Source organism: Emiliania huxleyi (assembly GCF_000372725.1).
Source record: "Emiliania huxleyi CCMP1516 unplaced genomic scaffold EMIHUscaffold_24, whole genome shotgun sequence".
NCBI classification, from domain to species: Eukaryota; Haptophyta; order Isochrysidales; family Noelaerhabdaceae; genus Emiliania; species Emiliania huxleyi.
Window position 1 is genome coordinate 371,069 of NW_005200250.1, and position 25,620 is coordinate 396,688.

The window sequence follows — 25,620 nt, forward strand, 5'->3', positions numbered from 1 at the left end:
GCTCAGTGCGGTAGATGGTCAGCTCGAGGCGCGTGAGCCGGACTTGTGAGCCGGACCACCCCCTCTTGAACCCTGCGTTGTTGAGCCAGGACTCAACATACTCGGGCTGTCGCCGTCCCAAACTGTCACTCCCCTCTCTCCCGGCCGGGGTGGGGCGCGCGCGGGGGCGGCGGGTGTGCGGGATGTCTGTGGGGCCGAGAAAGAAAGAAAGAAAACGGACAACCCAAGGGAGGGATGGGAAAAGAAAGAAAGAAAGAAAACACACAACCCAAGGGAGGGATGGGAGAACGGCACGCCGCCACCACACAGGGATTTTAAAGGAGGGATCTACCCTTATAAGTCTCTCGTGTCGGCGCCGACGCTCTTTTAACGTAGAACGTCCCAGCTGAACACGAGAACACCGCCCGCCGACGATCGATCAGTCCACAATCGTCGGCCCGCAGCGACCCGCAGCGATGGATGCCGCCGCCCCCCCGGCCCCTACGGCCGACGCGCCGATGCACGACCGGCCTCCGTCGGACGGCTCTCCAGCCTCTCCGGCCGCTGCCGCCCGCGCTGCTGCCGATCCAGTCCCTCTCACGCTCAGCGATACCCGCACAACCTACGACAACTTTGAGGTCGCCGGCTTTGGCCAGGTGCAGCCACCACCTGCTTGCCTCCATGTTCACGCTTCGCGCCCCTCCCCCCCCGCTGACGCCGCCGCATGACCTTAGGTGAGGGGCACGACTACCCGCCTGGAAGGCGCTCTCATCAGCAAGTCACCCAGGCACCAACTCCTGGGCGTTTACGCTTGACTGCGAAACCATGCAGTGGATGCAGCTCGATCAAAACGGCGACGCCAACAGCTGGCCCCTGGGCGAGTTCCTTGCGCTCAGGATGAGGTGCGAGCCATGATGCTCGACTATCAGCGTGCACCAAGTCGCTCACATTCCGTGAGTTCGTCAACGGGCCGAACACACTCTCCAAGTCGACGGCGATCTCGAACTCCGACAACTGGACCGGTGCACCAGCCACGGAGGACGATGGCTCCCTCGACGACATCCCTTCATCGACGGACGCCTTCACCGCCGCCGGCCCTGGGCCATCCAGCGCGGCCTCCGACGGCCTGCACGTGATCGAGGTACAGAAACGGTGGCTGCCGCAGCTCACACCCTAATCTATCTGCCTTAGGCACGGAGCCAACGGAGCCATCGCGCATGCCCGCATCGCGTGCGGCTCCGAGGTCTCCCGCCAAGACCGGCTCGGCGCGGCGCGTGGCCGCACGCCGCCGTTGAAAAGGCGATAGGAGAGGGGAGAGCGCCGGCCACATCGAGCGAGCGCTGACGTGTAAGGTGTCTGCGCTGCTCCGGTGTGTGTGGGATTATGCCTCCCCCCATCTGTGCGGCGAGGTGTTTGCGGTGGGTGCGAAGGCCGATCGTGCGCGATAGCCTCCCATTGTGCGTGGTGTGTCGGTGTGTCGGTCGTCCGGAGCGTGTGGCGGCGCCGTTGCATGCAGCGACTCTGCTCACGTGCCACGACTGCTTTGACTGACTTATGAGTGCTGATGGATGATCTCCGACAACCCAAAACCAAAATGAAAATGCGGAGTGGCCCCACTTTGGCGTGCAGATCCTGCGTCTCTCACTGCCCGAACAACAGAGGCGGGTCCGCCGCAGGTCCCCCACTAGTGGGAGTGATATGCCATGTCCCGCCTTGCTTTGTTTCCAACATCGAAGGCTAAGCTCGAAAAGAAAGGTGCGGAATCGCCACAATCGACTCTCCAGCGCACATGCAGCGGGTGCGCCCGCCCGAATTTTCAGGCACAAATGTTGGGCGGTGCCCCTCTCTCACTGACCCCTCCCTCGCCGACTTCCTCGCCGAGCACGGCCTGCAAAGTCTGGAGGAGCCGTTGGCGGCGCGCGTCGGCAGCCTGGACGCGCTGGCGAGGTGCTCTGATCTCAAGGAGCTAGGCCTGAAGCTCGGCCACCGCCTGCGCCTGCAGAAGGCATTTGCGACTCTCTCGGTGCTGCGAAACGTCCGGCTGATCACGCGAGCAGTCGAGGAGGGCACACTGCTGGCGTGGGAAGCAGACGGCGAGACCAAACTGCGTGCGGACCTCAGCGATCGCTGCTCTCAGGCCGCGCGTCTGGTTCCGCAAGGCACGCTCCTGCGCCGCATGCAGTTCACAGCGATCAGCAGTGACCGAGCGACAGGCAACGATTGCGACCAGGCGACAGGCGAATACTGCGACGAGTGCATCGTCGGCTGCGCCGAGCTTCTCCTCGTCCGCAGCCCGCTACCGCCGCCGCCTCTGCCACCGTGCAGGATCTGCCTCGAAGTCACGGAGGAGGGGTCGTTTGAGGACGACGAGACGCTGAACGCTGGAGTCTTGGCCGCCCTTCGCGCCAATGGCCTCGTGGTCGACTCCTCCGCACAGGAGGGTGCTCGGCTGCTGCGTGGTCGCCTGCTGCACGACGCGTGCGCCTGCCGAGGCAGCGCTGCCGCGGTGCACGAGGGGTGCCTGGCGTCGTGGCTCGTCGCCTCGCGCCGGTTTGGCAACCACACGTGCGGCGAGTGCAAGCAGCCGTACGTCGGCCGCGCCTCTCTGGTGCTCTCTCGAATCCACCAGCGGCTCAAGTCGGTCGAGGCGGCGGCGGCCGCGGCGCACGCCCAACGCACCGTCGAGGCGGGCGCCGCTCCGTCCGAGGGCGCCCGGGCGGCGCTCGAGGCGGACGCGCGCGAGATCGCGGAGCTCGAGGCCCGGCACAACGAAGCCGTGCAGGTGTGGCACGCGGGGCACTTCCGTGACGCGGCGGCAACGCTCGCCGCGCTGCTCGACACGCTCGAGGCGTCCGCCGCTTCCGCCGCCGCCGCGGCGGCGGCGGCGGCGACCGAAGACGAGGCTCAGGCGCGGCGACGCCCCGGCGGGCGACGAAAGCTCGTAGACACGTGCCTGACTCGTCCGAGAGCACGTCCCACCAGGCGCGGGCGGCGCTCCAGGCGGCGCGAGAGTCGCTCGAGCTCTCCGCCTCGCACAACCTCGGCCTCACCCTGCACGACAGCGGCAGCCAGCTCGACGTCGCCGCGAGCTTCGTTTCAAAGGCGTCGGCGGGCTTCGAGCTCCGCTTGGGGCCGGACCACCCAAACACGCTCAAGTGCCTGCACAATGTGGCCATGCTCACCGCCGCGGCGGGCAGCCTCCAGGAGGCGGCCGGGGTGTACGAGGGCGCCCTCGCCGCACGTTCGCGCGCGCTGGGCCCGGAGCACCCCGACACGCTCAAGACGAGCTGCAACCTGGGGCTGACCTGGCACCAGCTGGGAGAGCACGCCAAGGCGGTCGAGGTTCTGTCCGCCACCGAGGAGAGCGCGCGGAGAGTGCTCGGGCCGAGCTCGCCGGTCAGGCTCGCGAGCGCGCACAACCTCGCGCTGTCGCTCGCCGGCGAGGGCGTGGGCCGGCGGCGCGAGGGCATCGAGATGCTGCGCGCGGTGTGGCAGTCGCGGCGCGAGGCGCTCGGCCCGACGCATCGCGACACGCTGCAGACGTGCTGCGACTTGGGGCGGACCCTGGCGGGCGGCGAGGCGGCGCATCGGACCGAGGCGAGGGCGCTGCTCGTGACGGCGCTGGAGGAGGCAAAGGGCGCCCTCGGCGCGGCGCACGCGCTGCCGCGGCGCGTGGAGGCGGCGCTCAGGGCGGTGGAGGGCCAGGCGGCGTTGCCAGGGGCGGGGGAGCTGGACGAGGCGGAGGCCGAGCACTGGGCCGCCGTGCAGGCGGACCGGCGACCGGACGACGGGCTGCTCACCGCCCTGCTGATGCACGTCTTTGTGGCGCCCGAGCGGCTCGGCGGCCCGCCGCAGGTGCTGCGGCGCGACTTGCGCCGGCGCCTCCTCTCCGCCGTGCTGGACGCCGCCTGGGCCGCGGGCGCCACCGCCGTCGAGGCGCTCGAGGCGGACCTCGAGGGCTTTGAGGCGGTGCTTCCCCCGCGAGGAGACGGGGGGGAGCGGGCGGGGGAGGAGGGCGGCGGGGGCGGAGGCGCGGTCCGGTGCAGGAAGGTGAGGCCGCCCGAGGAGAGAGACGCAGGCGGGTCGGCGTCGATCGATCGTTCGAAATAAATAAATAAATAAAAACGGACACCTCTACTAGGAGATGGGTAAAAAGGAACAGGTCCCCGCCCTGCGGTCTTTGTGCAGGGTTCTTTGTGGGTGTGGTCGGCGACTAGCCGGGGTCGTCCTCCCGATGGGGGACTAGCACTAGCCGTCTTCCACATATGTCCCTCGATCGTTCGAGATCGAGGTCGACCTTGAAAATCTAGTTGTGCGTGCTTTCTGTTTCTCTCTTCTGTCTTTCACAAAGGAAAGGAAGAATTTTTGTGAACATCCACAGGGCGGGGACAGCGGTGGAGACACAAACATATGTCGGCGCCTAACTGCTTTCTCTCTTCTGTGTGTCTTTCCGACACACTTTCCGACACGTGCGACAAAGGAAAGGAAGAAATTTTGTGAACATGCAGGGCGGGGACAGCGACACACACATGCACATGCACATGCACATGTACATGTACATGTTGTGCATGTCCCTAACCTCTCGTCTGAGGTGCGAGCCCTGGATGGAGGCCCTGGGGATGGGGGGAGTTCACAGTAGGGTGATAAGAAACAAGAACCTCGCATGCGACGACTGTGAGGGTGTGAGAGACAGACCCTTCACACAGCCTTGTTATTGATTCAATAATGGTGTATTTCACAGCCTTGTTATTGAGAAGAAAATACGTTCACAGCCTTGTTATTGAGAAGAAAATACCTCCTATGGCGCTATGCGCTGGCCTGTGAGAGGTTGAGGTGCGAGCCCTGGAGGCCCTGGGGATGGGGGGGGACTACCCGCGGGCTTAGAAGGCCCGCGCGCAGGGGGGTGGGGCATTGAGACCGGTCATGAATGAGTGCGCGACACGCATGTTGCGAGCAGCGTTGTTGATGTTTTGCGCATCGCCACTGACGGCGGCGCGCGAGAGCTGTTGCGAGTGGTGTTGGGCGAAGCCCCGGGCGCTGCCGGAGGCTGTGCCGTAGTCGGTGCGGTCGACGGCGCTCGGGCTGCCGACCTCTTCACACCGGACGAATTTTAGACCTCCAGACCTGGCCCCCGCTGGAGGCGAGGCGTCAGTCGCTCATCGCCGCACACATGCCTTCGCAAGCCCGACCGCGCCGCCGCACGCTCGGCTCGTCGTCGTTGGAGGTGTGCGAGGTCTGCCTCGGCACCATGACGATGGGTTCGATGACGGCGGACGAGGGCGACTGCCACGAAATTCTGTCAAAGTACGTGGAGCTCGGCGGTGACTTCCTCGACTGCGCCGAGATGTACCCTGTTCCGGTGCAGGAGAAGTGGGTCGGCCGATCGGAGGAGATCATCGGCACGTGGCTGGCCGGCCGTAGCGACCGCGATCGCCTCGTCATCGCCACCAAGGTCGTCGGCCCCCGCGCCGGCGCCAAGAAGGAGGCTCCTCCGAGCCGCGAGAGGGCGCTGGACGGCGACCCGCAGGCGGCGCCGAGCGAGGCGGACCTCACGCGCGCGCAGATCCTGCGCGCCTGCGACGCGTCGCTCAAGCGACTGCAGACGACACACATCGACCTGTACCAGATCCACTGGCCAGAGAGGTGGGTGCCAAAGTGGGGCGAGTCGCAGTACGTGGCCGCAAAGGCGGAGGCGGGCGCGCACACGTTGGAGGGCTTCGACGCCGTCGTCTCGACCATGGGAGAGCTCCTCTCCAGCGGCAAGATCAAGCACTGGGGCCTGAGCAACGAGACCACCTTCGGCGTCTGCATGTTTGTCGAGGCCAGCCGCCGCCTCGGAGTTGCGCCTCCGATCTCCATCCAGAACGACTTTAGCCTCTGCTTCCGCACCTTCGAGTCCGAGCTGGCCGAGGCGTGCGCGCCGGCCCACTGCAACGTCTCCCTCCTCGCCTACGGCGTTCTGAACGGCGGAGCCCTCTCGGGCAAATACCTAGACGGCTCCGCCTCGCCGGGCGCCCGCTTCAACTTTGTGCAGCAGCTCGACATGGGCGGCTTCCAGGGGCGGTACAAGGGCGAGCAGAGCAACGCCGCCATCCGCGAGTACGCGGCGCTGGCGCAGTCGATCGGCGTCCAGCCCGCGGCGCTGGCGCAGGCGTGGGCCTACTCAAGGGAGTACATGGGCGCCGTCATCATCGGCGCGACCAGCGTGGCGCAGCTCGAGGCCAACTGGGCGGCGGCCAAGCTCGAGCTCTCCGCCGACACACTGGCCAAAATTGACGAGATCCACGTGCGCCACCGTAACCCCAACCTCACCGACTGAAACCCGCGGCGGCCCGGTCTCCCGTCTCCGTGCGCTGCGGCCTGACGGCCCCAGGACGGCCCCGGCAGTTGCCCCACGCCCCCGCCCAGCTGTTCGCGGCGCTCTTCGTGTCCGGTATTTCGAATCGTGTTTACAGCATTCTTGGGACCGTCGTTTACCGCGTTTGCGCATAGACGCTAGTTTGCTGTTTGGGGTCGGGGACGGGGTGGGAGCTGGGACACTTTCACTTACCGCGAATACCGAGAGATAAAAAGCCGTAGCAGCACGCAGCACGCAGGTCGCAGCACGGCAGAGCCTTTTGAGTTTCGAATTCGTTTTTCATCGACACAACACACACACGTGAGACACGTTTCTCGGACATGTTCTCGGAGCAATATACCGACGACACACAGCGAGACAGAGGAAATATGCACGCTCGCACATGATGCGCCGAGACATGTACGCAATCTATGCGAGGCGAAGCGTACGAAACCCGGTTCTCCTCATGCGGAGAGGCATGACGAGACTAGATATGGCCCGATGTCGCATGTCGCATGATGGCTCGAGGCATGATGTGGAGGCGCAGCGCGCGACAACGCGGCGGAGGTCGGCGGAGAGAGAGCAGCGCGGGAGACGCGGCGCCGCATGTAGGGCGAGGTCGGTGGCAAGTCGGACGGCGGCGCGGCGGCGCGTCTCACGCCGGGATCGGCTCCGGCTCGGAGGTGCGCGCGCCGCCGAGCGAGCGGAGGAATGCGCTCAGCCGGTCGCGTTTCCGGAGGCGCGGGCTGCCCTCCATGCTTCCGTCCAGCGCGGGCAGCACCTCCGACAACTTGACCCACCGCTGCTCCTTGGCAGAGAGGCCGGCGGCGATGGCCATGGCGAGGGCGATGACGCCGTCCTCGCCCGTGACGGGCGCGTCCGAAGCTGACTCGATCGAGTCGATGAAGGCGACCGTCTCCGCCTGCGGGGCGTGTCGTGGACGTGTCGTGGACGTGTCGTGGACGCGTCACGGGCCCGTGCAGCCCGGGCGCGCGAGGCGAGGGGGGTGCTCGTCGCCTCGTAGGCTGCGATGTAGCGCGACATGAAGAAGTCGTACGGCAGGTCGGCCATCCCCACAAAGTCGCCCGTGAAGACGCGAGCCGTGTTGGGGTACCTGGCGGGCAAGCCGCGGGCGACGCGTCACGGACGCGTCCGCGCGAGACGCGCGCGAGGACGCGCGCGGGGTGTGCTCGGCTCACATGTTGTCGGTCATCACCATCGCCGCCGTGCCGAGCGCCTCTGCGCGCTGGTCGTACCCGTACGTCGCCTGGCGGCAGGCGTCGGTCGTGGCGGCAGGTAATCTCGCGCGATCTCGGGTCATCTCAGGGAGGCTCGCCTGGCGGCAGACGTCGATGGTGGCCGTCCGCCCCTCGCGGTACTTGACGATGATGGTGGCCGTGTCGTACGCCTCCGGGCCGGGCAGATCGGCGATCTCCTGCGAGGCGAAGCCGCGGACCGAGGTGCAGCCGGGCTAGAGGAGAGGGCTGGAGGAGAGGGCTGGAGGAGAGGGCTGGAGGAGAGGGCTGGAGGAGAGGGCTGGAGGAGAGGGCTGGAGGAGAGGGCTGGAGGAGAGGGCTGGAGGAGAGGGCTGGAGGAGAGGGCTGGGGGAGAGGGCTGGAGGAGAGGGCTGGGGGAGAGGGCTAGAGGAGAAGGCTGGAGGAGAGGGCTGGAGGAGAGGGCTGGAGGAGAGGGCTGGAGGAGAGGGCTGGAGGAGAAGGCTAGAGGAGAGGGCTGGAGGAGAGGGCTGGAGGAGAGGGCTGGAGGAGAGGGCTGGAGGAGAGGGCTGGGGGAGAGGGCTGGAGGAGAGGGCTGGGGGAGAGGGCTGGAGGAGAGGGCTGGGGGAGAGGGCTGGAGGAGAGGGCTGGAGGAGAGGGCTGGAGGAGAGGGCTGGAGGAGAGGGCTGGGGGAGAGGGCTGGAGGAGAGGGCGGAGGAGCTCCTGGTTGATCATGCACGAGCCGGTCGCAAAGACCTGAGGCAAGGCAGGCGGGGTGGGGCCGGGGGAGAGGCCAGCTCCTCCACGCGTCGGGTGAGGCGCAAGAGGCCAGCTCAACCCCGCGCCAGCACGTCCCGAGACAAGAGCCGCCGCACGGCATGGCAGTGCACGGCCCGGCGCCGATGAGGTGTGTGTGTGTGCGTGTGTGTGCGTGTGCAGACCTCGAGAGGGTCCTCGCCCATCAGGAAGCGAGACATGTCGAGGTCGTGGATCGCCATGTCCTTGAAGATGCCGCCGCCGCCCTCCACGTACTTCTTCGGCGGCGGGGACGGGTCGCGCGACGTGAGCCGAATCTGGACGGGCGAGCCGATCTCGCCGTCCATGATGGCGCTCTTGACGCGCATGAAGTTGGGGTCGAAGCGGCGCTGCAGCGCGACCATCAGCTTAACGCCTGCGACGCCGCGCGCACGCGTCGGGAGCGAGGGCGGCTGCGAGGGCGGCTGCGTGGGGGCGGTGCGTGGCGACGGTGCGTGGCGAGCGTGGCGGGCGTGGCGGCGGTGGGCGGCGGCACCCTTCTCGCGCGCGAAGAGCACGCTCTGGATGGTCTCGTCAAGCTCGGTGGCAATTGGCTTCTCGCAAAAGATGTCCTTGCCGAGCTCTGCCGCAAGCCGGATCTGCGCGGCGTGGTACTGCGACGGCGAGCAGATCCAAACCGCGTCGACGTCGGGGTTCCGAATCACCTCGTCCGCGTCCTTTGCAAAGTGCGCGATGCCGTACTTCTCGGCGAGAGCGGACACGGTCTCCTCACGAGACGAGCCACCAATGCTGACAACCTTGGCCTTCGGGCACTTGCGCAGCGTCTCGAGGTGCACGATGCCGATGCGACCGCAGCCGACAATGCCGACACGAATCGGCTCGCCGACCGCGCGGGGCGTCGAGATGGACAACGACGGCGCAGCCGCGCGCAGCACGATGGGCGTTGCGCGGACCGGCACGTGGAGCGCGGCAGAGACGGACACGAATGGCGCGGAAGCGCGCAGCGTGCCGGGAGCGCGGACCGGCGCGTGGAGCGCGGCAGTCAAGGGAAGGAGGCAGAGCATGCCGCCCCACTCTCCGCCACGCTGGCGCCAACGCAATGCCTCAACTACAAGAGAATGGTTAGAACGCGCACTCAGTCATCTCCCATGCCTCCCTTGCTCGCGCAGGTGGGGACCCTGTCCTTCTCCCACCCCTTGTTTGGTGTGTCCGTTTTATTTATTTTATTTATCCCATGCCTCCCTTGGGGTCTGCGTTTTCTTTCTTTTTTTTGACGAACATTTATGAATGAGCACTTGATTGAGCACATTAACGGGGGCCCGACGACCCGACCCTGCGCGCCGCCGCCGCAGCACACACAACTCAAGCGAACCGAGCGACGGGAGGAGTACGTGACGCAATGGGGCCCTAGATCGTTCCCTCCGCCGGAGGGAGATTGGCCCTGACCCGTCTTTCTCCTTGCTGGACCTAGAACGGCCGCCAGCAAGGAGAAAGTTGTCCCGGTAGCGCCTAGTCACTCCCACCGAGCCTCTCGCCCGTCGCTTCGTTCACGTCTTGCTCTTGTCACGCCTGCTCCACTTCCTCCGCCGCTGCCTCCTCCACCACCGCCACCGGCACTCCCTGCACTGGCGGGAGGTTGCTGCTTCGAACCTGGGGCACGACTGGGGCTCTGACTCTGAACATAGGCACCAGCAGTGGCGCAGCCTCGACGTCGTCTGTCTCTGAATCCACCTCCTCGTCCATCTCCGCCTCGCGTTGGTCCAGGGCCGCCGCCCGTGCGTCGAGGCGGGCGGCCATCGCCACTAGGTGCTCCAACCGTTGGTCCAGACTCGCGCTTTGCTGCTCTTGCAACAACTGTGTGGCGCTCTGCGCTTGGCATCGCTCGAGAGCCTCCAGCCTCGCCTCGTGCTCCGCTTGCTGCTCGACAACAGAGTCGAGGCGGGACTCGAGACATTTACCAGACATTTCCACGTGCCTGTTTGGCGTCTGCTCTGAGGAAGGCGGGCGGGCAGTAAAAGCGGAGAAGGATAGCAGGACGGCAATGAAGGTGGTCATCGTCACGCAAAGCGCAAGGATTGCCCCAAATTGGCGACCCTCGTCAGGTTGGAGGGGCGCGCACAGTGTTTGGACGACGACGGTTGCGCCGCGGAGGATAATCTCGGGGAGAAGATTGCCGTGCTTCAGCGGCAATGCGAGATGCATGACGAGGGCCATGCTGAGGCAGAATGCCACCCATGCTTGACTAAACGGATCGTTGACGCTGAGCGCGAGGAGAACGTTGTTCGACTGCAGCTGCAACGCCCAGAGTGGTGCGGAGCCGGCCGTCAGGAGCTCTGTCCGACGACGCAGGTACCACTCTGGCTTATTTGTTGCTGCCATGCCCAGTGCGAGCACAGCCACCTGTCCCGCCCTGCAAAGGAGAATCTCGCCCATGCTGTGGAATGCAAGCCCGCCACGAAGCCGCGCGAAGACCAGGAGCTGCGCGGGGCCGAAGACAACCGTCGCGGCAGCAAACAGGGCGAGCATCGTCCGATCCGCCAGATGCGACGCGCGAGAGGGGTCGCGTGGCTTCGCGGAGGCATTAGACATGTGCCTGGCTGCCCAGGGCGCCACTGGCGTAGGTACAGGGGAACGTCAGGGGCGAGGGTGTGCACGCCCTCAGCCCGGATTCACGCTGGATGCGCGGCCACCGTCTGTTGATCTCGGCAAAACTTTCATGGCGTTGTAATTGCAGCAATAGGTCCCCCTTCCCGAGGTTACGATTACGATTAACTTTCTCGAACTTTCTCGATAGAGCACTTGAGCACTAAAGAAATAGATGTCGGCAAGCGTTGAATGCTCCGGAGTAGGAGAGTCTGCTGTGATAAGAAACATAGACAATAAACGTAGGCAACCCTCAGTAGACTCCGTGGAAGAGTGCTCTAAGTGATAAGATAACATAGATAATAAACATAGACATACCCTCAGTAGACTCCGCTGTGGAAGAGTGCTCTAAGTGATAAGATAACATAACATACGCATGGATACCCTCTATCTAGAGGGGCCCCGCGCTCCCCCAGAGACCAGTTGAAGCCTGAAAAGGGCTACAAATACAGCCACAGCAGCTGCTACGTGTGGCAGAGCCCAGAGAGAGGGCTTTCACGAGCACTAGGAAGGTCAGGCCGACCAAGATCCAAGTGACTGGGACACATCAAGTGCCGGAGTCCCCACTGGCGACTGGGGACCACCCGCGGCCCCAGTGGGGCCACCCAGTGGGTCGCGGCTCACTGGGTACCCCACTGGGACTCCGGCACTTGATGTGTCCCAGTCACTTGGTCGGCCTGACCTTCCTATTCAGTTTGATCCAGCTCAAAACGTTGATCGTTGTGGAGTATGGAGTACATCGCCTCTTTCGAGTTTGATTCGCAGTGTCGTTCACGGTTCGAATTAGTTGATAATCGGTTCACCCGCCGGTTCGCCAGACTCGGTTCGTTCACGGTTCACGGTTCACGGTTCACGGCGGGTGTCGCGGAGGAGTCGGTTCACGGATCACGGTTCACCCTTTCGGGATGGGGGCTAGTCGGTTCAGGTTCGGGGTTCACGGACTCGGTCGGGGCGGGGGCTAGTTGGTTCACGGTTCACGGTTCACGATTCTGGCGTGAACTGAGAGGCCTGACTCCAAGTGCTCCAAACAAGAACACAACGCACTCTCTCACATGACAAGCGATCCCACGACAGCGATTGGGGGGACTGCATGATTCATTCAACCCATGGTGGTGGGGCGGCCCGTCCGCAGAGCTAGGCGGCGTGGGCACCCCCCACTGGGGCCGAGGGTAAGAAGCCGTTTGCCGTTTGCTTCTTCTTGCCCCAAATGGCACGCTCAGAAAACGAGAAAAGGAGCCAGCCGAAGACCTTGAAAAAGAAACCTTCGTTGGTGGCGTGCAGGCGCTCTCCACCATCGCAAGCCACACATCGTTTGCGTGCCGCCGCACGCGCATCCCTCGTGCAGCGGCAGACCCCTCCGCTCTCTCTTCGCCTCCGCCACGTCCCGACGCGCGCTCTCCCGACGCTTCACTGGCTCGCGGTCCACTCAGGCGTGAGCGTGCTGCGCGCGGCCGTGCTGCGCGGGGCCGCCGCGAGATATGGCTGCGAATCGCAAGCTGCAGGCGCGCGGCTCGCCCCGGCTTCGGCCCGCTCGGGCGCCGCGGCACCGGCGCTGGCGCTCGCCTCGCCCGCGCGCTTGTGGCCGGCGCGGGGAGTTCACGCTGCGACCCGCTCCGTTATTCAGGGTGAGATCGACAGGACGCTCAAGAAGGTGCAGGAGGGCGTCGAGATCTTTGACGAGATTTGGGAGAAGGTGTACAATGCGCAGAACCAGAACCAAAAGGAGAAGTTCGAGTCGGAGCTCAAGTCTCAAATCAAAAAGCTGCAGCGCTACCGCGACGACATCAAGGCGCCCTCCCCTCCCGCTCCCCTCGCACGAACGGGCCGGGCCGTGCAATCCCCCCCCTCTCCCCCCTCTCCCCCCTCCAGCCTCCCCGCGCGCGGCGGAGTGGGCTGCGCTCAGCCGGCTCGCGCCGCTGCAGACGTGGATCACAAACTCGGACATCAAGGACAAGCGGCCGCTGACGGACGCGCGCAAGCTGATCGAGACCGAGATGGAGCGCTTCAAGGTGTGCGAGAAGGAGTTCAAGACGAAGGCCTTCTCCAAGGAGGGCCTCTCGCAGCAGCCGAAGGAGGACCCGAAGGAGAAGGAGAAGAACAAGGTCCGAAAGTGGATCGCAGAGAAGCTCGAGACGCTCGCGTCCCAGACGGATGCGTACGAGGCGCCGCCACCCTCTCGAGCCGCCACCCGCTCCCCTCGCTCCGCTCCGCCTCCGCCTCTGCTCTGCCCCGCTGCCGGCCGGCCGCCCCCTCGACCTCTCGGCCCACCGCCTGCTCCGTGCCCTCTCTCCCACCCGTCCTCGACACGGTGCCCAGCCCCCGCCACCCTCTCTGCCCCGCTGCTGCGCAGGTGGAGATCGAAAACTCGACGTCGTCAAAGGGCAAGAAGAACAAGAAGAACGACTCCGTGCTCAAGTACGAGACGCTGATCGAGCGGGTGCGTGCCCGGCCGCGGCGGGGGAGGGTAGAAGGGGGGGGGGGGGGGGAGGCGTCACGGGAGGAGGAGGCCCAAGCCGAAGCGGCGGCGGCGGCGGGACTGCGCCCGTCACTGCCGCGCCCGCCTGCTGCTGCTGGTCAGGTGCACTACCACGAGGAGAAGCTGGAGGTGGTGCTGCGGCTGCTGGAGAACGAGACGCTCTCGGCGGAGGACATCGAGCCGATCCAGGAGCAGCTCGACTACTTGCTCGAGCAGATGGTGGACGGGAACACGGACGAGGCAGCCCCACCCCCACCCCTGCCCCTGCCCCTGCCCCTGCCCCTGCCCCTGCCCCTGCCCCTGCCCCCGACTCCCACCCCTACCTCACCCCACGAGGGAGAGGAGGGAGGGGGGGGGGGGTTGGCTGGCGGAGTACTCACAAGAGCGACACTGGCAGGTTGAGATGATCGACGACGAGACCATCTACGAGGACCTCGGGCTCGAGGACCAGGCGGGGGACGAGCAGCCGCAGGAGGAGGCAAAGGAGGAGAAGAAGCCGAGCAAGGAGGAGAAGAAGGGGCGCAAGGGCGGCGGCGACGACGACGACAAGAAGGAGAAGAAGAAGGAGAAGCCCGCGCCCGCGCAGGAGATTGCCCTCCCGACGCTCAACGCGGCGGCAAAGGCGACGCCGCTGCCCAAGCCCGGCAAGGAGCCTGCCAAGCCGGCGGCGAAGCAGCCCGCGACCGCCTCGCCGCTGCCGACGGTGAGCGGGCGAGGCGGCAAGGCGGCCGCATCCGTCACGCTCGCCGCCCCGCAGGCCGCGCGCTCGGGCCGCGCCGCGGCCGCGCCGCCGGCGGCGGCGCCAGCAGAGCCGGCGGCGCAGCTGTTTGCGCGTGTGGCGCAGCGGCCTAGCAAAGAGGAGCCCCCCGCCGTGTCGAGCGGCAAGGGGTGCGGCGGGTTGCCCGCCGCGTCGGCGCAGCCGCCGCAGCCGCAGCCCGCGCAGCCGCCCGCCGGCTTGCCAACCACCACCGCGGCGGCGCGGCTCGGCGACAGCCTAGGGGAGGGGAGCGGGAGGGACTCGGGCGAGTCCATCTTCTCGGCGGGGGGAGGGGCGGCCGGCCCCGACGGGGGGGCGATCGCGGCGTCGCGGGGCTCGGGCAGTGCGCCCGGCTCGGGCAGCACCGCCGCCGCCGCCGCGACGCGCGGCCCGCCCGCCGACATGTCTCTGACGGCCGAGGAGGCGGCGCCGCTCGAGGCGCTGGGCAGCGCGGGCGCGACCTTCTTGGACGAGGCGCTCGACGAGGCGCAGCAGCTTCAGATGCTGCACCTCTCGCTGCAGAACCTGCCCGAGGCGGGAGACTCGGAGCGGCCGAAGACGTACGTGCCGCGCAACCCGTACCCGACGCCGAGCTCCTTCCCGCAAGCGCCCGCCGCCGTGTTCGACTCACCGTCGGCCTTCGACAAGTTCGACACCGACACGCTCTTCTTCATCTTTTACTACCAGCAGGGCACGTACCAGCAGTACCTCGCCGCGCGCGAGCTCAAGAAGCAGTCGTGGCGGTACCACAAGAAGTACCTCACCTGGTTCCAGCGGCACGAAGAGCCAAAGCTCACCGCGGACGACTACGAGCAGGGCACGTACGTCTACTTTGACTACGAGACGGGCTGGTGCCAGCGCATCAAGTCCGAGTTCACGTTCGAGTACGGCTACTTGGAGGACGAGCTCCCCTCCTGAGCCGCGTCTCTCGCCAGCATGGCCCGCGCTCGGCGGTCGTGGCGCGGCGCGGGCGGGGGGAGCCGGCGGCGCCTACGTGTATGTGCCCCCTCGGTCTGGTGTCTTTCCGCCAAAGCGCCCCACGCGTTTTTTGGAGAGACCGGCGTAAAACACACACACTCTGAAGAAGGGAGTCCCGCGAACACCTTCGCGCCCTCGCCTCCCGCTCCGGCTCCGCGCCGTCTCGCGCCGGTCCCCGTCTGTCCGGCATACTGTGGGGCGGCTGTGCGCGCCGCGGCCGGGGGGCTCTCCGCTTGCCTGCTCTCTCCTCAATATGCGCTCGCTAGCAGCCGAAATCCGCGCGCAGCGAGTGGCCAGAGGAGACTCGACTCTCGACTGCACCCTGCCGCGGCTCGGCTGCCGCCGCGACGCTGCTCCGTCCGGCGCCTGCGCCCGCCACCAATCACCTTGCCTGGGCCTTGGCCTTGGCTCGCGAGTTGCGGAGGGAGCGCTGCAGGAGCTGGCGAGTCCTGCGCTGCAGTAGCCTCTGCGACAGCGCGGGCTGCAGCCGGGAGAGGCGCTTCGCCTTCTCGAGCGACGTGAGCGGGAGGTCCGCCACGCCCTGGCGGCGCATCCACTCCTCGACGCTGAGCATCTCAGGGTGCAGCCGCCGGCACTCGGCGGCCGCGTCGGCGGCGTCGGCGCGGGCGCCCTCGTCGTTGCCGCCGTAGGTGAGCCAGCGACGCAGCTGCCTCGGGTAGTCCACCGGCACGAGGTACTCGAGCACGAACCACGGCACCGGCTTGTATGCAAATCTCATCCTCCCGTGCACCCGTGACGCAGCCTCGGCAAGCCTCGCGCCGTTGACGCGCTCCGCGGCGGCGGCGAGCGTGCGGCGGAGGTACTCGTCCCGGCGAGCAAACATGGCGGTCGCCAGCGCGCCGAGGTCGTCCACGGCGATAACACTCAGCTGCGGCGGCGAGGCGAGGGGCGGGTGTCGCGCCGGAAAGGCAGCCGAGTTGCGCGGGCGGTGTCAGGGCGCTGGGCCAGCGGCGGGCGCGCGGCGTACCTCGATGTCCTCGTCCACCAGCCCCGACACCACGCCCGGCCGGAGCAGGCGCAGCTGCGTCCCCTTGCTCGCCTCCTCGGAGTTGCCAAAGTTCTCGAGGTAGGTAGGCTGCCGCAGCACCGACCACGGGAGGTCACTCTCCACGAGCTCGTCCTCGACCCTCCACTTGGCACGGTGGTGCAGCGGCGCCGCCACCGCCGGGTCGACGGGCTCGCGGCCGCCGCGGTGCATGCTCTGCCACACAAAGTGCTGAAGCCCGTCTGTCGCCCTCGCGGCCCGGAGGATGTTGCGTCCCTGCTCCACCTCGCTCTCCTCCAGCACGGCCGCGTCGGCACTCGTCGGCCGCACGATGCTCCCGTCCGAGGCGCGACTGGCCCCGCTCCAGGTTGTGATGCCGTAGATGCCGTGGGCACCCGCAAAGCCGCGGCGCAGGCTCGCCTCGTCGAGGTTGTCCGCCTGCACGAGCTCCGCGCCCAGCTGTGCGAGCGTGGCGGCTCGCGGAGAGTCGAGGTTGCGAACAAGCGCACGCACACGCCAATCGCCGCTCTGTAGCGCGTGCTTGCAGAACGCGACGCCCTCCAGTGAGGGAGCTGTCGTGCAGACCAGCAGCGGCTTGGAGGCCTCAGGACCAGCAGCAGCGAAGGTGACCCCGGCACGCGGCGCTCGGGTCGGCGGGTGGTGGGCAGTGGTGAGGAGGCAGTAGAGCGGCGCGAGAAGCACGGGGGAGAAGTACATGAAGAGGTGGGAGTTAGAGGCTGGGAGTCAGAGGCGACACGGAGCGAGCGGTTCGAGCAGCCTCTCCTGCGTCGGGGTACGGGAGGACCCGGAAATTTCCTTTGCGCGTCGGGCTGGTGTAGGTGTATGTTGTTGGCAAAGCAAGACAGAGAGCTCACACAAAATCACAGTGGGTGGAAAGCGAACGAGTCAGCTAACAGGGGACGATTGGGGCGGGCCACCCCAGGGCCACCCTGTCCAAGTGACAAAAAGTTGTTTGGTATTGCAGCGCCCAACCAAATCGTGAGAGAGAGATTTTTATTAACCAACAAGAAATCACGACTCTCACAGTGATTTGGGCTCGGCAGCTTGTTAGCCCTCAGCCGAAGCTGGGGCCGGTCCCGTAGCCGAGAGAGCCCGCGCCGATGAGTTCGACGCGGTCGGGGGGGGGGGGCCTGCGAATCGTGTCGTACCAGTCCGGGTCGTACTGCGGCGCTGTCACGCGCCAAACTCGCGAGTAACCGCGCTGAGCCCGTCGAGGAAGGTCTTCACGTACGCCATGCCATAGTACCGCTCCCCAGCCAGCCTCCGCGCCCTTGGAGCTTGGTGTGCGCCGCCTTCCTCCCCTTGTCGCTGCAAACGATGCTGTCCCGTCCACATGGTCGCACACAAACCCTCCCAACGGCACCAGCCTGTTTGCTACCATCGCCAAGTATAGCGCCACCAGCCGCGGGTCGATAGCTGTCCCTGCGCCCTCGCTTCCATCCAGCGGCGGGTTGTGCCGCCATCCACACGGGTAAAAGCACTGCACAAACGTCGCAAAAGTCGCCAGCCACGCAGTGTGCTGGCGGTAATTTGACGCCGCCCTCGCCACGATCGCCTTGCGACCCTGCTCCAACGCCACGTCATCCAGCAGCGCCTTGTGCTCCGCAGTCACCGTGATGCCGTCGGCGCCTTCTCTCCGCACCATCGTGACGGCGGAGTTCGCCATCTTCTCCAACCCCGCCACCACCTCGACGGCAGTGCCAGCCCCGGCGGCCGTCTTTCGCTCCTTTCGTCGAGCCACCATGTACCTGTCCGGACCGTCGAGGCGGGCGGTGAACACTCGTTCGACCATCATAGACGACGCTTTCACCGGCGCTCCCGCCTCTGCGTTGGCGTCGTGCGCGGCCTTGTCCGCTGCCTGTCCCCGCAACTTGAGCTGCGCCTGCACGGCGACCATCGCGTTGGCGGTCTGCGCAGCAAGCTTGGCCGCCATCGCCGATCTCTCTCGCTCTGCCGCCGCTGCCGCGTCCACGGGGCGGTCCGTCAGCGGGTCGTCGCCCGCAGCTCGGCGTCGGCAGCATCGATCATGGCAGCGTCGGCAGCCTCGCTCATACGGGAGCGCAGAGACCTGAAACGGTCCGTCGACAAATTCGAAACGCCCGCCGAATTCGAAACGCCAACGGATCTTACATGTACCCGCCGATCTCCCGCCGCTCCCGCCGCTCCCGCCGCTCCCGCCGATCTCCCGCTAACGGATCTTACCCGCCTGTAACCTCTCTTAAAATAGGAAATATAAGAAGGGACACACCTGACAAAACAACTCTCTCTCTCTCACCTGACACATGACGCTGGGCACGTTTTTTCGACTCTCGTGAGGCTGTGAAAGCACGCCCAACCTGGCGGATTTGGGCTCGAAGGCAAGTGCGTCTGTTCACAGCTCGAGGCAAGGTTTTTCTTGATCTCACGCCACTCACGGCGGGCGACCTCAGCGAGCGGGAGGAGACAGCTGGATCACCATGAAGCCACGCTGTCTGCTGCCCCTGACCCGCCGGCTGTCGACGCGGCGCGAGCTGCTCTCTGCCTCGACCCGGCGCCTGCTCGCCGACACCGGCGCCTCGATTCCCATCGTAAAGGGGCCAATGTACCCGGGCAGCAACCCGGAGCTCGTCGCAGCGGTCTCCGCGGCGGGGGGATTTGGCGTGGTCCAGCCAATCTCGCTGACCCACCTTTACGGGTACGACTTTCGCGAGGGCCTGCGCCTCATCAAGTCGCTCACGTCACGACCCTTTGGCGTCAACTTCACCATCCTCGAGAATGCAAAGTACAAGCGTCAAATGGAGGAGTGGATGGACATCTCTGTGGACGAGGGCGTCAAGTTCTTCTTGACGTCGCTCGGGAAGCCGGGCAAGATCGTCGCCTTTGCGGAGCGGCACGGCGTGAAGGTGTATCACGACGTCCACACGCCTGAAGTCGCTCGAAAGGTGGCCGACGAGGGCGTCGCCGGCCTGAACTGCCTCAACAGCTCGATGGGAGGCCAGACCGGCAATCGGTCTGTTTTCACCCTAACCCTAACCCTAACCTGACCCTGACCGCAGACCCTTCTAACCCAGCACTCTGACCCAGGTCTGCGGAGCAGTTTGCGGCGGAGCTCTCCAAGGGCGGCTTCGGCGACCTGCCTCTCCTGCAGGCGGGCGGCGTCGGGGGCGACCCGCAGGGGCTGCGCGACGCTCTCGACATGGGGTACGCCGGCTGCCAGCTCGGCACTCGCTTTCTCGCGACGCACGAGGCGCGGGTGACGGACAGCTACAAGCGGGCGATCGTGGACGCGAGCGCCGACGACATCGTCTGGACGAATAAGCTGGCGGGGACGAACTCCTCAGTCATTCGCACGGCACAGGTGGAGCGGGGGGGGCTGCAAGTGAACGCGCTGGTCGCGTTCCTGCTGCAGAACCGCTGGACGAAGCTGCTGACCCGCACGCTGATGCTGAGCCGCGCGATGGAGACGTACAAGCGGGCCGCCTTTGAGGAGGATTACGAGGTCTGGCAGGCGGGCAGGGGCGTTAGCAGCATACACGCCGTCGAGAGCTGTGAGCAGGTCCTGAGCAGATTCGGCGAGGTCGCGCGGGCGTGACGACTGACAAGAGGGAGGCAGGGAGCGTACTCTCTGTGTGTGTGTGTGTGATTCACTGTGTGAGAGAGAGAGAGAGATTTTTAGCAATACCAAACAACTCTAACACTCACACGTCATTTGGGGCCTGGAGCCCTGTTCACGCGCTGTTGTGTGTGTGTGTGTGTGTGTGTGTGTGTGTGTGTGTGTGTGTGTGTGTGTGTGTGTGTGTGTGTGTGCGTGCTCACTCTCACACGGAGCGTACACATGGCGGGTAGTGTATTATTTGGGGGAAGAAAGTTTGTGCGACGAGAAAAAGGACCTTTGACAAGCTCGTACTGGATCCCGTACCCTGCGGAATCCCCTTTGCTTTCCTCGCTTGCTAACAACAGAAAGAAAAACTGGGTGGACTGCATCCCCTCGGAAGCCCGCGGAGTCGGCCGAATATGTCGGACAACGTCTCTGCCGCGGAGCCGGTTGAAAGCGAGGGAGCCCGGGAGCTGCGCTGGTTCGGCCTGACCGTGTGTGTGGCCGTGCTGCTGCTGCAGACGCTGTGGCAGATCGTCCCAAACGCTCGGGCCAACGTGTACGACTTCTTCATCATCCGGATGACGAGCCTGTGGTACAGGGTCGTCCTCGAGCGAGTGCCGGGCGGCGCGCGCCTGCTCGACGTGGGCGTCGGCACAGCCACGGCGCTGGTCAAAAGCAAGGAGATCCTCGAGCGGAAGAACATCACTGTGGTCGGGATCGACTACGACAAGGCCTACATCGACAAGGCGGCGACTGTGGTGGGCGATGCGGGCCTCGGCAAGCGGATTTTGCTGAACTGCACGTCCATCCAGAACCCAAAGCTCCGCGCGGTCTTCACCGGCACGGCCAAGTTCGACGCCGCCTACTTTTCCGGCTCGCTCACGCTCATGCCCGACCCCGTGGCGGCACTCAAGTGCACCGCCGGCATGCTCACCGACAACGGCGTGATCTACGTCACGCAGACCTTCCAGAACCGCCCCTCGCCCATCATGGAGCGCATCAAGCCGCTGCTGCGTCGCTTCACCTCCATCGACTTTGGCCGCGTCACCTACTACAGCGACGTCCACAACATCGTCCAAAAGGCCGGCCTGGCCGTCATCGAGGATGGGCCGATACCCGGCTCGATCGACAACGCGTCGCAGACTGCGCGGCTGCTCGTGCTCAAGCCCACCGGCGCGACGAAGAAGGACTGAGCGCGTCGCCAGCGAACGCCCACATATATTGCCCGTGGCCCCCCTCCGAGCCACGCGGCCACACACCCACAGAGAGAGACCTGTTATAAGTAGACTTCCTATTCCCACTTCACTGCGCAGTGCGTCTTATATACCTTTGAATACACGTTAAAAACGTACTTACTTCATCACTTTCGTTTTGTCGCTTTCCCCTTCTTCCCGCCCTTCTTGCCCTTTGCGCCCTTGCTGCCCGCGCCGAAAGCGGCCGACTCCTCGACCGCGCACTCGTACCCTTTGCGGCGCAAGGCGTCCAGGTCGAGGTTGGTAGTGCGGCCGCCAGGACGCTCCAGCACTCTCCACATCTGTGGGCAAGGTGCGGCCTGTCAGGGAGGTGGAGAGGTTCGGGTGACTCCTCTGCGAGTGGGCCGTCGCCTCTCCGGCGAATTTTGGCGGTGTCTGCCCGCAGTTGTCGGCGAGACGGGGGTCTGCACCTGCCTCGAGCAACAACACAGCAAGTCCGAGGGCATCGGGTGGAGCTGGCTCCGGCGCACTGGGGGTCTTTGGCTTGCTCTTTGTGCCCTTGCCCTTCTTGCTGGTCCCCTTCTTCTTCTTCTTCTCCTTCGCTGCAGCAAGAGGCGGCGCTCCCTCATCAACCACCACCCCACTCTCGGTCAGAAAAAATCCCGCCTCGGCATCTGCCGCGTCCTCCTCTTGCTCACGCGCCCGCCTGAATTCCTCCTCGTGTGCCAAAGCGGCAGGCCAACCTTTTGCCCAATCTGGGGCGCCAACCGGCGGGCCCAAGGCAACGTGAAGAAGAGTTCGGCCGCCGGAATCTCGTGCGTTTGGGTTAGCTCGGGCTCGTAAGAGTAGCCTCAGGCTGCTGACGGCACCGTAACGGCAGGCAATGTGTGCTGGAGTTCCGAGGACCATCGACGAGGCTGCTGGTTGAGCCCCCGCTTTGAGAAGCAGCTCGACGCTCTGTGCACTGGCTACGCCGCCGGCCATGCAGGCGTGATGAAGCGCAGTAAGTCCGTTGGGATCTGCAGCGTTCGCATCTGCATTTGCATTCAGACACTCAGCGACGAGTTCCGGGTCACCGTTGAGTGCAGCCGCCAGCAGGAGCCCATTCAGTTCCGCCATGATGCATGAACGTTTCGAGACAGACAGATTTTTAGCAACGTTTCGTGGACGGGGAGAGGGGCAAGAAATGACCGGCAAATGAGGTGTTGTTGATTCAGACCTCATTGTACAACAAAAAAATACAGGACCATCTAGGCAATAGCGCTGGGAACTCCTGTTGACACACGGGCGAGGTGTATATTGACTATTGTGAACATATGCTCGCTACGGGTGCACCAGATCTACTCGACATCTCTCGAGGGCGACTACAGCTCTAGGTCTAGCGTCCCCACTCGTTCTCGACCGCGGGAGGCGCCGCAGCCGCCTGTGCCGTGATGAGCCCGTCGCCGGTCGCGCCGGTCGCCGCAGCGGCGACGGTCGCCGGAGCGGCCTCAGTGGCCTCGGGTGCGGCAGCCTGAGCGGGCGCAAGCGTCTCGGCAGTGTCGGCTGCCGCCGTCGCGGCGGAGAGCACGCCGCTGTTGACCATGCCGACGATGCCGGTGCTCAGGGACGCTGAGAGCCGGCCGACGGCCGCGCCAAGGGCCGACTTTGGCTGGTAGTGCTGGTGCTGCTGGCCTTGGGCGCTGGCTGCCGGAGTGGCGACATCCCCCGTCTCGCCTTGATGGTTGAGCTTGTCGAACGCATCGGCCGTCTGCGTGTTGAGGTCGTCAAAGGAGCTCTCGCCCGAAGCGCCGGTGCTGGCGTAGGCGCCACCGGTGGCGATGCCCTGGTTCATGTACGCGCGCCACCCGGCGGTGAGGTGGCGCCGCTGGCCGCCGGCCTCCTCATCTTGGACCTGCGCGCCGTGGTTGAGGGCGTTGAAGCTGTCGGCCGTCTCGGCGTTGAGGTCGTTGAAGCCCGTCGCCGGGTCGGTGGTGCCGGCGGCGACTCCGGCGCCCGCGTTGGCGTACTGGAGGCCGGTGGCGATGCCCTGGTTCATGTACGCCTGCCAGCCCGCAAAGTGGGGAGCCGAGGCGGCGCCGGACGAGGAGGGCGAGGCGGGCGCGGCGGTGGAGGCGGGCGCAGCGTCGGAGGCGGGTGCCGCGCTCGAGGCGGTGGGTGAACCGAGCGCCGCGGTCAGCGAGTCGACGACCGAGAGGATGCCAGCGGTGAAGGCGTCGGTCGAGGAGACAATTGGCGTGGCGACGGCAGAGGTGACGTCGGTCCCGATGGTTGAGGTTGGCGAGGCGGCGGTGGAGGTTGAAGCGGTGGACGGCGAGGCGGTGACGGCGGCGGGCTCGCCCTGGTGGTTAAGCGCGCTGAAGGCGTCCGCGGTCTGAGCGTTGAGGTCGTCAAAGGAGCCCTCGCCCGAAGCGCCGGTGCCGGCGTAGGCGGCGCCCGTCTGAAGGCCCTGGTTCATGTAGGCTAGCCATCCGGCGGTGAGCTCGCGGCCGTGGAGCGGGACCGGGGCGGCGTACGTGGTGATGATCGAGAGCATGCTTGGGCGGAAGGAGATGGCTGTGCGTGACGAGTCGTCCTTGGGGATGAACTTCACAAGCGGGACTCTTGGCGGCCGCGGAGCTGACGAGCAGCAAGGCCGCGAGCATGGGGAAGCGGGGGATTTGCATAGGACACAAATGTCGCCGAGACGTGCGGGGGTCACGCCGTTCTTTCTTGGTCTTTGGCCACACAAGAGAGAGAGTTAGAAGTTAGTTGTTTCTGTTAGTAGTGTCGCGCGTGCACCTCGATCCTACCGTGTTTGTTATACCCCCCCCCTTAAACAGGCGATAGGGGACCCTTACCGATTTAAACAGATCACACATCACTGAGGGCTAACCTCGGAATGTGACACCATCAATGGCGGCTTCCTGTCGGTGGAGTACCCGTGGGCAGTCACCGATGACAGGATTCTGCGCGAGCGAGTGGTCGTCGGCGCGTACAGCGGCCACAGCATGCTCAAGCTGATCGTGCCCGATCTCGAGGTCGGCGGCGCGCTCTACCTACAGACATTTCCAAGCCCGTGCGGCGGGCAGCGATCCCCGCCAACCCGCACGCTGCTCCATTTGCTTAGCGGGGACACGTACTTAATCCGCTTCATTGCTGGCACTGACGCCGGGAAGAAAGGATGCGTGCGGATCCGCCTGCTCGACGTTTCCCACGAGCAGGCGCCCCTCGCCGAGTTCGAGTGGGTCGAGCTGTCGGAGACGGCACGCCGGGTGGAGCTGTGCTACACGCACGAGATGGCCGACGCGATGGACGTCAGGCTACAGTTTGATGTGGGCTCGTCTGCTCAGGCTGCCGGGCCCCGCCGCCCCATCGCACTGTGCAGCACACCTCTGCACCCTTCATCCCTTCCCTGACACTCTCGCTCGTCTCCCCGCGCTCACACACAGGTGCTTTACATTGCCAATGTTGAGCTCGTCCGCAGCGCCGAGGGGCGTGAGGCTGCCGCCGGCGCCCCGGACCCTGCCTGGAAGAGGTCCAAGCACCCGGTGTAAACATTGTGTGGGACGAGACACAGAGAGTTGACACGGTGACAGGTTATACTCACACACGGAAAAACACACGGACAGTCGACAACAAGGACACAAAACTAGGGCCTATGAGAGTTTGCCGGTGCCCAGGATGTCACACTGCCACCGGAGGTAAGGTACGACTGCCACGATGCCATGACGACTAATGAGAGAACGCCGAGCGCGGCAATGAAGAGGACGAGTCGGGCGTTTCCGTCTCTCACCAGCTGCGTGATGAGGCCAACGAGCAGCATGCTGCCCATGCTTACGACAAGGACGAGCTCCGGTGAGAGCAGGAGAGGCTCCTCGGCCGACATCGGGGCGGGCGGGTTTCCTCGCAAGCAGCCAGAGCACGCCCAGCAGAGCAGGCAACACCGCTGACAGCCTCACAGCTGTGCCGAGAAAAGAAATAGTTTTCCGGCGCGAATGCATATGCGAGCCAGCCCGAGCTGCGGGCGCAACATTCCTCGTCGAGGGGCGAGATGCACGGCAACGAAAGAGAGAAGTGGAACTGGAAGCAGCCGCCACGCTCCTCAAGTTTTGTGGACGTTGTTCGCTTCACAGATAGGTGATATGAAACAAGAACCTCGCATACTTCGACAGTGAGGGTGTGAGAGACATGATGAGTTGGAGTGCCTGCCTGCTTTGCGCCAGGACACGTGCAGCGCGCGCGGGACTAGCGCGCGGACGGGGGAGCGCCAGCCCGCCCTCGGTCGCGCACCATCACTCGACCCTGACCGCGGTGCCGTATGCAAGGATCTCACTCGCGCCCGCGCTGACGGAGGAGCTCACCAGCCGCAGGCCGATCACGGCGTTGCCACCCTTTGCAGTCGCGTCGTCCGCTAGTCTCGACATGGCCTCTGCTCGCGCCTCTTGCAGCAGATCCGTGTACGATGTTATCTCGCCTCCAACGATCTGCCTGAAGCCAGCGAGGAGGTCGTGGCCGACGTTCTTTGCGCGCACGGTCGAGCCTTCCGCGAGGCCACAAAACTGGACTACCGTTGACCCCGGGATGCTGTCCGTCGTCGAGAAGGCGACAGCGGCCGCCGGCGCGTGGTCCGACAGGTGCCTCGTCCCTCGCGTGGTTAAGCGGAGTGTGGCTCGTCGGCTGGCAAACAGCATTAAGCGGGCG

General features: G+C 65.4%; 9 protein-coding genes across 9 annotated transcripts; 4 read left to right on the forward strand and 5 right to left on the reverse strand.

Annotated features, from left to right (window-relative positions):
• Positions 1 to 5,149: 5,149 nt before the first annotated feature.
• Positions 5,150 to 6,298, forward strand: EMIHUDRAFT_310078 (aldo/keto reductase; the record flags this gene model as incomplete). The annotated part of the gene is made up of 2 exons (XM_005778803.1): positions 5,150 to 5,431; positions 5,507 to 6,298. The coding sequence occupies 2 exons, from the start codon at positions 5,150 to 5,152 to the stop codon at positions 6,296 to 6,298; spliced, it is 1,074 nt and encodes a 357-aa protein (XP_005778860.1).
• A 673-nt stretch (positions 6,299 to 6,971) lies between these two features.
• On the reverse strand, positions 6,972 to 9,350 carry EMIHUDRAFT_427003 (hypothetical protein; the record flags this gene model as incomplete). The annotated part of the gene is made up of 5 exons (XM_005778804.1): positions 6,972 to 7,201; positions 7,288 to 7,430; positions 7,516 to 7,724; positions 8,472 to 8,701; positions 8,822 to 9,350. The coding sequence occupies 5 exons, from the start codon at positions 9,348 to 9,350 to the stop codon at positions 6,972 to 6,974; spliced, it is 1,341 nt and encodes a 446-aa protein (XP_005778861.1).
• A 3,009-nt stretch (positions 9,351 to 12,359) lies between these two features.
• On the forward strand, positions 12,360 to 15,080 carry EMIHUDRAFT_427005 (hypothetical protein; the record flags this gene model as incomplete). Its single annotated transcript, XM_005778805.1, has 6 exons — positions 12,360 to 12,431; positions 12,554 to 12,718; positions 12,852 to 13,091; positions 13,280 to 13,366; positions 13,508 to 13,645; positions 13,803 to 15,080. Exons 1-6 carry the CDS (start codon positions 12,408 to 12,410, stop codon positions 15,078 to 15,080), a joined length of 1,932 nt encoding a protein of 643 aa, XP_005778862.1. The 5' UTR covers positions 12,360 to 12,407.
• A 442-nt stretch (positions 15,081 to 15,522) lies between these two features.
• EMIHUDRAFT_205469 (hypothetical protein) lies at positions 15,523 to 16,863 on the reverse strand (the record flags this gene model as incomplete). Its single annotated transcript, XM_005778806.1, has 3 exons — positions 15,523 to 15,681; positions 15,826 to 16,029; positions 16,129 to 16,863. The coding sequence occupies 3 exons, from the start codon at positions 16,861 to 16,863 to the stop codon at positions 15,523 to 15,525; spliced, it is 1,098 nt and encodes a 365-aa protein (XP_005778863.1).
• A 477-nt stretch (positions 16,864 to 17,340) lies between these two features.
• Positions 17,341 to 18,100, reverse strand: EMIHUDRAFT_205470 (hypothetical protein; the record flags this gene model as incomplete). Its single annotated transcript, XM_005778807.1, has 2 exons — positions 17,341 to 17,437; positions 17,517 to 18,100. The coding sequence occupies 2 exons, from the start codon at positions 18,098 to 18,100 to the stop codon at positions 17,341 to 17,343; spliced, it is 681 nt and encodes a 226-aa protein (XP_005778864.1).
• A 523-nt stretch (positions 18,101 to 18,623) lies between these two features.
• Positions 18,624 to 19,738, forward strand: EMIHUDRAFT_205471 (2-nitropropane dioxygenase; the record flags this gene model as incomplete). Its single annotated transcript, XM_005778808.1, has 2 exons — positions 18,624 to 19,156; positions 19,231 to 19,738. 2 exons carry the CDS (start codon positions 18,624 to 18,626, stop codon positions 19,736 to 19,738), a joined length of 1,041 nt encoding a protein of 346 aa, XP_005778865.1.
• A 551-nt stretch (positions 19,739 to 20,289) lies between these two features.
• EMIHUDRAFT_45607 (methyltransferase domain-containing protein) lies at positions 20,290 to 20,844 on the forward strand (the record flags this gene model as incomplete). The annotated part of the gene is made up of 1 exon (XM_005778809.1): positions 20,290 to 20,844. A coding segment is annotated over one exon (555 nt), but the record flags the coding sequence as incomplete, so codon positions are not given.
• Positions 20,845 to 22,071: 1,227 nt separating this feature from the next.
• EMIHUDRAFT_435065 (hypothetical protein) lies at positions 22,072 to 23,512 on the reverse strand. Its single transcript, XM_005778810.1, has one exon. It carries the CDS (start codon positions 23,471 to 23,473, stop codon positions 22,316 to 22,318), a length of 1,158 nt encoding a protein of 385 aa, XP_005778867.1. The 5' UTR covers positions 23,474 to 23,512; the 3' UTR covers positions 22,072 to 22,315.
• Positions 23,513 to 25,211: 1,699 nt separating this feature from the next.
• EMIHUDRAFT_205477 (hypothetical protein) lies at positions 25,212 to 25,610 on the reverse strand (the record flags this gene model as incomplete). The annotated part of the gene is made up of 1 exon (XM_005778811.1): positions 25,212 to 25,610. The coding sequence occupies one exon, from the start codon at positions 25,608 to 25,610 to the stop codon at positions 25,212 to 25,214; it is 399 nt and encodes a 132-aa protein (XP_005778868.1).
• Between the last annotated feature and the right edge of the window lie 10 nt (positions 25,611 to 25,620).

Bases quoted from the DNA above. Each gene is read 5' to 3' on its own strand.
- EMIHUDRAFT_435065 (XM_005778810.1), bottom strand. From the start codon at position 23,473: ATGCTCTCGATCATCACCACGTACGCCGCCCCGGTCCCGCTCCACGGC.